The sequence below is a fragment of the Schistocerca gregaria genome, chromosome 1 (genome assembly GCF_023897955.1).
Source record: "Schistocerca gregaria isolate iqSchGreg1 chromosome 1, iqSchGreg1.2, whole genome shotgun sequence".
In the NCBI taxonomy this organism is placed as follows: domain Eukaryota; kingdom Metazoa; phylum Arthropoda; class Insecta; order Orthoptera; family Acrididae; genus Schistocerca; species Schistocerca gregaria.
In genome coordinates this window covers 67,027,278-67,039,603 of record NC_064920.1, presented here as the reverse complement: position 1 = coordinate 67,039,603, position 12,326 = coordinate 67,027,278, and the positions used below count along the sequence as shown (strand labels likewise).

General features: G+C 43.8%; 1 protein-coding gene across 1 annotated transcript in view; it reads right to left on the bottom strand.

The window, feature by feature from the left end:
• LOC126270168 (uncharacterized) overlaps window positions 1–12,326 on the bottom strand; it is a 342,447-nt gene that overhangs the window by 194,994 nt on the left and 135,127 nt on the right. Inside the window, exon 3 of the mRNA XM_049974090.1 lies at window positions 5,269–5,511. Coding sequence (XP_049830047.1) covers window positions 5,269–5,511 — 243 coding nt within the window. The remainder of the gene's footprint in view (window positions 1–5,268; window positions 5,512–12,326) is intronic.

Here is a 12,326-nt window from a genome sequence, read left to right as displayed (position 1 = left end):
AATCAAATGGCTGTCTTCTTGTGGTATGTTCAGTTACAACCATTACTAGGCTTATTAGATATTGTTCACGATTGTAGGTAAATTTGCGAAGGGCGCTTGGAACCCATCATCACAATCAACTCTCCTGTGCGCTGGAAAGAAGATGGCGGTCAAAAGAGAAGTTGTTTCGATTCACCTTATAACTCCTTGTCTTGCTGATACATCTGTGATGTTGGGCGCAAAATATGTTACAATAAGAGAGCCTGTGACAATTTGATGTTAATATCGACAGCATAAAAACTAATTGGTACTGGAACACAGAATTATAGATATTGTTAATCGTTCCGTATTTTCCATTTTAACAGTATTGAATTGAAATTGGTGAAGAAATGTGAGTTCTTGAAATTTGTAATTTCGTTTAGGATCTCATTTTCGCGCTTTTGAACAAGGATGAATATCTCAATTTGCTCCAATACGTCCATTTTGTAAATGTTCTCAAAATTGTGCAGTACTTTAAGATCGTTATCTGTTGCAGCACTGTGTCCTGTTTCGCCTGTATACTTCACTGCAGCTGTTACCTTAACCTGAAGATCGTGTTAGTGAGGGTATTGGACAAGGGCAGTCTATACAGCTTTGTTACCTATACTGGTATGGGGGTGTAATCTGCCAAGTAAGTAGGAGATCCACATTCGAATCCCAGCTATGGTATAAATTTTAAATCGTTTTTTCAGCTTCAACCATTATCGTATTTACAGTTTTATTTTGCGACACTGTTCACATGTGCAATACAGGGCGAACCAAGTCAGTTTTGCTCAGCAACTGAGTACGATATGTAAAGTATGCATTAAATGAGGAGAAAGTTTTTGAAATAAATGTATTCAGATTTCTCCCGCATATGGACAATTTTGTTTATAGAAAGCTTACACTATATTTTACCAAGTACGCATCCAGTTTTACTAATATCCAGTTCAAAAGAGCCATTACTCCTCTTATAGAAATATGTAGTCAACTGGCAATACTTTTCCAGCAATAGTTACAGCATACGGGTCGTTTACTTTGTTCAACTTTTTTATTTATTTGTCGTGTAGTTAATGCAGGAATTGAAAATAAAGAAAAAAATGGTTCAAATGGCTCTGAGCACTATGGGACTTAACATCTGAGGTCATCAGTCCCCTAGAACTTAGAACTACTTAAACCTAACTAACCTTAGGACATCACACACATCGATGCCCGAGGCAGGATTCGAACTTGCGACCGTAGCGGTCTCGCGGTTCCGGACTGTAGCGCCTAGAACCGCTCGGCCACTCCGGCCGGCAAATAAAGAAAAACTGGGAAAGTTTCCAGATTACTGCTCTGCAGCTATCCCGCTGTGCCCACTGCTGGCTGTAAACTACACTAACATCAATGTTTCATGCCTCTTCCAACCCACGCCAACAATGCTGTTTTTTCTACAACACATTTGCCATTTCTTTACTGTCCAAGCCCTGTATGTACCATAAATTTGGACGAAATTGGTGATGACGATTATGTGCGGTCGCCCTGGAAGCACAACAAAACAGAACAGCCGCTTTATATGAACCAAATGAGTGATAATTAATTTAAATAAAGTTTTACGTAAACAGCAGACTAACAACAGCAGTAAAAATTCCCTCATATTGCGTTATTCTTCTCTTGCTCGTCAGAATGAACACAGCACATACCATAACCATATAGAACAACTAAGGGCGACTTACGCAAAAATGAGCAAAATTGTGAACAATTTTTTATTAGATATTTATTTACTACATGTTATTGAAATTTGAATTCATGAATATTACATCCAATTCCACATCTTAAGTCTGATAATAATTATAATCGACAAAAGCTTGCACGGGTCCACGCACCTTTGTTAATCTGTATGTTGATGCGGTGTTTTATTCCAGTTTTATGGAGTCAAATGTGGGGTATTAAGCAGATCCAGAACTTCTACAAAAGTGTGTCCATGGAAAACTGAAAATCCTAATGAAAGTTACAGTTCTCTGAAAGGAAAACTGTGCCCCAAGACAACATTTGTTTTCCCAACTGCTGATGGCGCTGTAGCGTATGATAATTTTTGTTTTGAGTGTGCTAATTTTGGCATACCACTGACTCTTCAGAGGCTAGACTTTGATCCACACTGTCGATTTGGAAGGAAATCGATAATAGGAAAGTTGATGCAGCTGACGTTACTGTTATTCGGTTTGAAAATCAGGTTAACCGAAAGCACAAGCAAAGAAACGACTGCTTCAGAATGAAGAGGTGACTGCATATACTCTAGTTCACTCAGGTAATATAAGGCCTAATACAAACACTGTCAGATCTTTGATTCAGGTTTCCCGTAACTTACATTTTGGCAACTTTATGGCCGGCCGAAGTGGCCTTGCGGTTCTAGGCGCTGCAGTCTGGAACCGCGAGACCGCTACGGACGCAGGTTCGAATCCTGCCTTGGGCATGGATGTGTGTGATGCCCTTAGGTTTAACTAGTTCTTATTTCTAGGGGACTAATGACCTCAGAAGTTGTGTCCCATAGTGCTCAGAGCCATTTGAACCATTTTGGCAACTTTATGTACCTTTTCCTCATTGACATTATAGTACTTAAGTTTGGCATGCAATTAGTCAGTAATACAGAGGAACACACTGTTGAACGAATTTGCAGTGGTAACCTACTAAGGAGACTGCCTACACTACGCTTGTCTGTCCTCTTTTAGAATACAGCTGGGCTGTGTGGGATCCTTACCAGATAGGACTGACGAAGTACATCGACAAAGTTCAAAGAAAGGCAGCACGTTTTGCATTATCGCGAAATATGCGAGAGAGCGTCGCAGAAACGATGCGGGATTTGGGCTGAAAGTCATTAATAGAAAGGCGTTTATCGTTGCGATGGAATGTTCTCATGAAATTCCAATCACCAAGTTTCTCCTCCGAATGCGAAAATATTTTGTTGGCACCAACCTTCATAGGGAGGAACGATCACCACGATAAAATAAGGGAAATCAGAGCTCGTACGGAAAGATATAGGTCTTCATTGTTTCCGCGCGCTATACTAGATTGGAATAATAAGGAATTGTGAAGGTGGTTCGATGAACCCTCTGCCAGGCACTTAAATGTGATTTGCAGAGTATCCATGTAGATGTAGATGTAAGACATTTGTGTAAGAGAAAAGGTCTAATATTTGGTAATTTTTTTCACAGAAATTTGGAAAGTAGTAGAGATCTGCGAAAAGAAAATTTCAATATTCTGTTCCACAGATATTTGTAATAATGGTATATTAAAATTTGTACAAAAATAAATTAATTTTGTTCCAACAGATTTTTGAAAACGGAACATCTGCACTCACCTTGTTGAAAATATTTCAGTTGTTAAACGCATGTGTGTATCTATATAGCATTTCTTAACAACTGTGCCAAATTTAGTTGCATTGCCTTGAAAACATTGGACTTCATAAGTTGTATTTTTTTTTCGAAGTATTGCAACTTTACGTACGTCCCCCTTTAAGCCATGAGTACTTTTGTTAAATGTTTTTTTGTACTGCCATCCTAGCCTGAGGATGAGTTTAATACGTCGAATCATGTTGCTTCGTTAAATAATTGACAGAAATCAATAAAAATTAGTGACTGGTAGTGGTCTTTGAAACACCTTTTTATACAGGGTGCGGAGCTTAAATCCGCACAAATTTCAATCTAAATTTCCCGCCATGTCGTTGTTCCGCCGGAGGTCGCCATTGACGTTCTTGAAACCCATAGGGATCTAGTAAACAGTCGTAACCTCAAAATAGCCACGATTTCACGCAGAAGTGGAAAGTACAACCGAAGAGTAGCGACTATCGGACGTCTTCCCACTGGACATTCGTCCACTGAAATCACTGAAACAGATCGATTCGTCGGGTACCCGAGATCAGAGGGCAATATTACGCCGCTTCATTTCTTTGAAAAGGGACAAACTGTCACAAAAGAAGTTTATCTGTAAGTTCTGACGAATGCTGTGAAATCGCAGACGGTAACTGTGGCTTCGGAGAGACAATATGTCATACGAGTCATTCAGTCCCAAATTGGCTCTCGGATAACGCTGACACGTTCTGGCCAAACGAGTTCCGGCCTCCGGGTAGCCTGGATTTGAACACCATCGACTACTATGTTTGGTGCGTAGTCGAAAGAGTTACCGGCAAGACGAGGAACGAATGCGTTCATTACAAACGAGCATGACGTCAGGACGTCGCTCGTGCTTCCTTTAAATACGCCAGCTTTGATAGCAACAAGGCAATCTCACTCGCAGTTAGACTTGCAGTGAGATGTGTACTGGGTCGCTGCGTAGCGCTCAGCTCGGTGATCGACATGTTAATCTTTATTAAGGAGATGTTGCAGTAAGGGCGGCCCATCCGGTAGCAGACGTGAGGGGACAGTACCAGCTCTGGTCTTCTCTGTTGCCGCTGTCAGTCATCAAACCAGGCTTAGCAGACATCGCGACAGACTCGCTCGCCGCCAATGCTGACCACATGAGTGAGCCGTCGTCGAGATCGTGCGGGGCCTAGGCCCTGTGCAGCCGCCGTCACAACCGGGTTGGCCGACGACGCTGGGGGACTGCAGCCCGTTCCGTTCCGCCCGTCCACCGCAGACGAGCGACCAGGAGGAGCAGGGAAGAAGACGGGGTGGGGCAGAGTACCCTCCGCACGACGAGAACGCCTCTCGTTCCGACAGCGCCGGGACTCCAACCCGGAGCCTCCTACGCCTACACGCAGCGGCCTGCTGTCTGCAGCCGAGCCGCCGACCAGCCGGGCGCCGCCAGCCACGCGCGGCCCCATCCAGTCCACCATAGGCGGCCGGGACCACCGGGGCGCCTACATTAAGCCTCAAACTGGCTCTCGGATAACGCTGACATGTTCTGGTCACAGGAGTTCTGGCCCCCGAGTAGCCCGGATTCGAACACCCTCGACTACTATGTTTGGTGCGCAGTCGAAAGAGTTATCTGCAAGACGAGGGACGCTGATGTCGTATCGCTACGCACCGCTTTCGAAGCAGTATTCGTGAATACGAACAGCACTGTTCTAAAGAGCGCGTGCGGTCGCTTCAGGGGAAGACTGGAAGCGGTTAGGGATGAAGTGGGTTACATCGAGTAATGTTAACTCTTGATACATACCACTACTTGTACGTAAAATGATTTTTATTTTCGTTTGTATTTTGTTTTGATAAATTTGCTGTGAAGTTTGATTTGTTCGGATTTAAGCGCCGCGCCCTGCCGCGTGTTAGGGTGCAGTGTGGTTGCTGCGGCGCTCACCCGCGCTGGCGGCCCACAGGATGGGCTGGCGGCCGTCGCGGTCCCGCACGTTGACGTCGATGCCGGGCGCCTGCAGCAGGCGGCGCAGCACGGCCAGCCCGAAGCGCACGTCGTTGCCCATCTCGGAGTGCGGGCCGCACATCTGCGCCGCGTAGTGCACGGGGAAGCCGCCGTGCACGTCCGCCGACGACGCGGGCGCGCCCGCGCTCAGCACGATGTCCAGCGCCTCCACCTCGCCGCACACTGCGCACACACCACCCCCACACACCGTCAACACACCTCTGCACCGCAACAGCAGCCTTCCTTCATTTAAAATACTTCTTTTGTACCGACAGTACCGGCCGGTAACTGTGCAGTACTTTGTTTACTGTTGCGCAAGAACAACTGAGTGCAAGTATATACAGGAGAGGACACCAGATAGAACACAGTTCAAATGTGTGTGAAATCTAATGGGATTTAACTGCTAAGGTCACCAGTCTCTAAGCTTACACACTACTTAACCTAAGTTATCCTAAAGACAAACACACACACCCATGCCCGAGGGAGGACTCGAACCTCCGCCGGGACCAGCCGCACAGTCCATGACTGCAGCGCCTCGGAACGCTCAGATAATCCCGCGCGGCAGAACACAGTTCCACACCAGATATCTATGGGTCACTCTCCACCGTGCTTTCAAGCAGCACCCTCTCAGTGCAAAACGAAAACAACACACTGTAAGCGTAATGTCATATCGCTGGCTTAGTTGTGGAGTACCTTTGCGGGGAGCCGCGCCTGTAGAGAGTCGAGCGCGAGAGACGGTGCTGTTATGTCGTGTAGTGCGTAGCTCTGCATGTGAGAGGCTTTTTTAGAATTCAGGTTGAAGTGTTGCTACAAGTGCTCTTACAGTAAAGTGATGAAATATGGAAGTGATTGCCGGCCGCGGTGGTCATGCGGTTCTAGCGCTGCAGTCCGGAACCGTGGGACTGCTACGGTCGCAGGTTCGAATCCTGTCTTGGGCATGGATGTGTGTGATGTCCTTAGGTTAGTTAGGTTTAAGTAGTTTTAAGTCCTAGTGGACTAATGACCTAAGATGTTAATTCGCATAGTGATCAGAGCCATTTGAACCATTTTTTTTTATGGAAGTGATTCAGAGGAAATTGCGTCAAGAACTAATGAAAAAAATGAGCAGTGCCGTCGATAACGTATTTATGTTTCCCCTCTCTGCGTGTCGCACAGTATCGATCATCCGGGCCGTGTTCGGTCTCCAGGAATGAACCGATGTGGATCAGTAGAAACTAGTTACCACAAAAGAGTGCAGTCAAGTGCCAGTCAGTGTCTTGTAGCGAGCGTGAGGACGTGCGTTCGATCATCGCGTTTCCCCATTATCAACAACCAACCGCGCCGCGACGGTTACGCGCACGCTCGCACAAGTGAGAACTGAAAAATTAACTTTACGAACAGTGTTATATCATTACTAGTGACAAGGAGGGCTAATACCACGTATCCATATGTGTGACGAGCGTAAGAACTTTCGTTCGATCATTCGGCTTCCGCATCATCAACAATCACCCGCGTCTTGTCGGTTACGCGTACGCTCGTCTAAATGATATTTTGTGGATTGTTAATCATCCATTAATAGGAATAACACTTCTGAGCATGGAGAGCTGCATCAAACCAGTCTCAGGACTGAAGACAGCAACAACAACAACAACACTTCTGAATTAGAATGTCAACAGTGCAACCTGCGATTTTCCTTTAATCGTCTCAGAATATAGTTGTTCATACCAGACGTCGAACAGTGCTGTGCTTTAACGTTGAGTGGCTCCCTTTATTCGCTTGCATTTTTTCGATAGATAGTTTCAGGCAAGCCAACAGCCAGCAGCACTGTGGTGCAGAACAGTACGACCGCCGCGGGATTACCAGCTACGTGGTGTGGACAGGGCACACGGTCGAGAAAACCAACAGTCCGAAACGACGAAGACAGTTTAAATGTACAACCCCCCACCCATTCGTACTCCCGGGCGTGTTACAGCACTACCTCGAACTGCGGGAACACCCTGATGCAGCATCAAAATATAATTATTTAAATAAAAATAAATTATTAGTACACTACTTTCCTAATGAAAGTATAATCTACAAATTAATTTCTCCTGGTCCCACACAGATTCTTAATCCCACACATGTGGCACTAAAAAATTTTGAGTGTGAATTTTAATACGTACCATAGACTTGTAAGATTTGAAACAAAAAACACGAGGCACACACAATAGATAACAGTAAGGAGGTAAACTATAGTGCATCATTTAATAAGTAGTCTAATACACTACTCGCCATTAAAATTACTACACCAAGAAGAAATCAGATGATAAACGGGTATTCATTGGACAAATATATTATACTAGGATTGACATGTGATCACATTTTCACGCAATTTGAGTGCATCGATCCTGAGAATTCAGTACCCAGAACAACCACCTCTGGCCGGAATAACGGCCTTGATATGCCTGAGCTTGGATGGCGTGTACAGTTACAGCTGCCCCTGCAGCTTCAACACGATACCACAGTTCATTAAGAGTAGTGAGTGTCGTATTGTGACGAGCCAGTTGCTAGGCCACCATTGACCAGACGTTTTCAGTTGGTGAGACATCTGGAGAATGTGCGGGTCAGGGCAGCAGTCGAACATTTTCTGTATCCAGAAAGGCCAGTATAGGACCTGCAACATGCGGTCGTGCATTATCCTACTGAAATGTAGGGTTTCGCAGAGATCGAATGAATGAGCCACGGGTCGTAACACATCTGAAATGTAACGTCCACTGTTCAAAGTGCCGCCAATACGAACAAGATATGACCGAGACGTGTAACCAATGGCACCCCATACCATCACGCCATTGGATCTCGACCAACGCGAGCAGCAATGTCGCGATACGATAAACCGCAATCGCGATAGGCTACAATCCGACCTTTATCAAAGTCGGAAACGTGATGGTACGCATTTCTCCTCCTTACACGAGGCATCACAACAACGTTCACCAGGCAACGCCGGTCAACTGCTGTTCTGCTTGTGTATGAGGAATCGGTTGGAAACTTTCCTCATCTCAGCACGATGTAGGTGTCGCCACTGGCGCCAACCTTGTTGAATGCTCTGAAAAGCTAATCGTTTGCATATCACAGCATCTCCTTCCTGGTGGTTAAATTTCGCGTCTGTATCACGTCATCTTCGTGCTGTAGCAATTTTAATGGCCAGTAGTGTAGTATGCATATGAACAATCCATGCCTCAGTTTTGTACTATCACATGCACCCTCGTCTCCCCCAGCCCCGTTTTTCGTTTTAAATTTGATAAGTAGTTTCGTAGTTATTAAAAACTCACAATAACATATTTTCAGGTCTACTTGTAAGGGGTTAGAAATCTGTCTGGTTCTAGGAGAAATTATTGTACACTTTTCAGTCGGATTTATAAACGTGGTTTGTTAACGCATTTGTATTTAAATACCTATTTTCTACTGTTTAGTCTGGCCTATGCCTAATTTTTCAGTTTATTTTAAACATTTTGATGATATTATAAGAAACATATGGTAAATTTCACGTTTAGTTCAGTCTTTTCACCTGATAATTTTGTGGAATAGACTGTAGTTATATTTACCTACTAATGACGTATCTGCTTAGTTACTATTTTCCTAAAAGAAAAAAATCGGAAAGCAAGAGAAATTAAATTCATATGATTTTTTTGAGATATGTATTTCAGTACTATATCCAGATTCAAAGTTGTACCCATACGTCACAAATAGACCATACATCTGCTCGTCCCACATATGTTCATCTTCCCCTCCACTGCCCCTTCATCTATCTCCTCCCCCACACTCTTAACCCATCTCCTCCCCCTTCTTTGTCCATCGACTCCTTCCTCTTCTCTCAGCCCGTCTCTCTCTGTCTATCTGCGCCTTCCCTGTCCACTCTTCATCTTCTCCTCCCAGTCTCTGTGTCCACTTCCACATCCCCCTCTCTGTCGCCTCTCCTCCTCACCTCTCTTCCGTCGATCTGTCCGTCTACTCCTCTCCCTTTGTTCTGTCCATTTTATCCTACTTTCTCTCTCTAGTCATCTGCATCTCCTCCTCCTCCCCCCCCCCCCCTCTATTCAGCTGTGCTCATCGACATATACCCCTGAAATGCATTCTGATAGTACCTGCACAACATCTTGGTCGTGCAAACGAAACTTGCGTTACCAATCTTTTTCACCCCAACTGTGACCCCTACCTATCATACCGACAAGAAATCCAGCTAAATTGTACTATCATCCACTCCTGGGCTATGTTTAAAATTTCAAATCTCTAGCAAAATTTGTACCAAACGGTCGGACAAGAAAGCCACGAAATAGAAAACGTGGTAAAACGTGCTAACTTTGTGTCGCGCGGCAGGTGAATATGCTAGCCCTGTTGGATAAAATTCTCCCCATGCCATTCGAGTAGATACACCTCTCAATGAATTGTCGGGACGCGTTACTGCATGTGCACAACCCACTCCGTGGGATGAACACCATTTACCTGAGATTGCGCCACCACACATGATACGTGAGGTAGGTATACGCAGAGACAAGTATAAGCTCTTTGTTCCCCACAAACGCCCATTATACGGTCACAATTCTCTTCCTACGAGGCTGCCATCTGGAAAAGTTTCTTTATGCCAACACATAGCACGGGTTAACAAATGTCTTCTCGGTTACCTATGTGGAAGATGGGGTCTGAACACCAGTGGACACCACGATCGGAAAATCTACAGCTGGTTTCACAAAAGCATGGCCTGTGTGGAAAACTCTGAATGGGCTCAGAACATCGGTTGTAGTTTCTAACGACGTTTTGTAGAAGTGAGGTTGTTCCAGATCATCAACTCTTTGTTACTGCCAAAGCCAACAACCTACAGAGCTCTTACACCTGTGTAGACTGTGCTGCAAGATGTATCGTTGATGACCTACTGTCTGCGAACTCTGAAGCCATAGTGATTGGCAAATACTGTGCTAACGTTGCTTACATTGTCGTCTTTATTTTTTATTTTACAACATTCCGTTAAGATATTCTTCAAATTGAAACTCAACATCATTTTAAAAGTGACCGTGACTCTGGACTTCAACGAACTCTGCAAGATGTACCGCCGTCTTCAATTTTTAAATTAGCATTTCTTTTGTAAGTGCTTTATGTTTACCGATGACGCTGTAATTCTGTCAGAGACAGCAAATGAGTTGGAAGAGCAGTCGAACGGAATGTACAGTCTCCTGACAGAAGAATATAAGATAAACTTCAACAAAAAAAAAGAGGATAATGGAAAGTAGTCGAATTAAATCAGATAATACTGAGGGAATTAGGTTAGGAAATGAGACAAAGTAGTAGATGAGTTTTCCTATTTGGGCAGCAAAGTATCTGATGATGTTCGAAGTAGAGAGGATATAAAATGTAGACTGGCAATGCCAAGAGAAGCATATCTGAAGAAGAAAAATTTGTTAACATCGGGTATAAATTTGTCAGGAAGTATTTTCTGAAAGTGTTTGTATGGAGTGTGTAGCCATGTATGGAAGCGCAAAATAGACGATAAACATTTTAGACAAGAAGAGAAGAGAAACGTTTGAAATGTGGTGCTAGAGAAGACTGCTGAAGATTAGATGGGTAGATCACGTAACTATTGAAGAGGTACGGGAGATCGGGGTCAAAACTAACATTTTGCATACTGCATTTTTTATTACCTCCCTATAAACTTTTGAAACAAAAGGAACTAATGTGTTTGTTCTCTGAAGCTTTACTCACACAAATGAATTTAGTTTCCACAAAATTACCTATATTTGGTATTTGTAAAACTAATTGTAAGGCATCAGTGTACCTGTTACTTTTGTCCCCGTTTCCGGGGACATAGTAACACAGGTAGGTTACGAAAGTAACATAATAAGTGAAGCAACATTTTAATACCTAAAGGACTCATACTGTAACTTCAAGTACGTTTCCATTACAAAACATTAATTAGACATCAATAAACTTCAATTCTCATTCGTTTACAATTATTATATTAATTGAAATAGCAATTAATAGCACTGAACGAATTCAGGCTATAAGTAAAATGTTCAGTGAATCAATGAAAGAGAAGAGTAACGCATATCTTAGTCCTATTCAGATTCACAATTGTAGCAGACATAAATATCCCCCTCCCTTTTGGTACAAGCAACATGAGACCAACCCTTACATTCCCAACTCTGAATCCACTTTTCTTTGTGACGACTGTGGCGGGAAGGCTCGACACATACAAGGCAGTAGCTATCATTGTCTTTCTTTGCTTTCGCACTCTTGGCCGGCTGCTTTTTAAATTTAGCTTCTTTTCCGCTTTTTCACCTGGGGACGGGCCAGTTTCTCTGGAGTGTCGGTCAAAATTGCATACTTTCTCCTTTTTCTTCCTTTTCTTATTTCTTGCCTTGGACCTGCTTTTGGTAACGGACGAACGCCTTCAGGTAAAAAGGCTGCACTAACTGAAAAAGACGATTGTAAACCACTACGTCCTGCATCACAGGCTGTGACATTTGAAAGTGTTTTCTTGCATTTTTCTACTGGATCAGCATTAAACATCCTCCCAGCTTCAGATGGGTCGCTAATGATTCTGCTAAGGACATAGTTTGCTTTCCATAGTTTGAAGCTTGTGCTGGGCGATCAGGTTCAGAAAATGGTGCAAAATCGATCTCACTGAACGCACTGCTATTAAATGGTACTCTGCCTGTGCAGTGAAAGCGTGCTGCAATGTTTTTGTGAGTTACAGCAAGTGGAAGTGCTTCCCTTGCAATTGAAGGGATGTCATAAACTGACATCGTCTTTCCCGGATGATTCTTGTTCCAGTTGTCAGCAAAAGCATTCACAATCTTTTAAATGGACCATAAACTGAACGGTCTAGAGGCTGCAACCTGTGTGTACAGTGCGCTGGGAATGACAGCATACCAATCCCCTTGCTTTTGCAAAAATTCAGGCTTCTGACGGATGTATGAGATTTGTGATTGTCAAGAAGCAGTAAACATTTGCGCTCAGAAGTTGGTTTAGCAAATTTTACGAAATGGTGC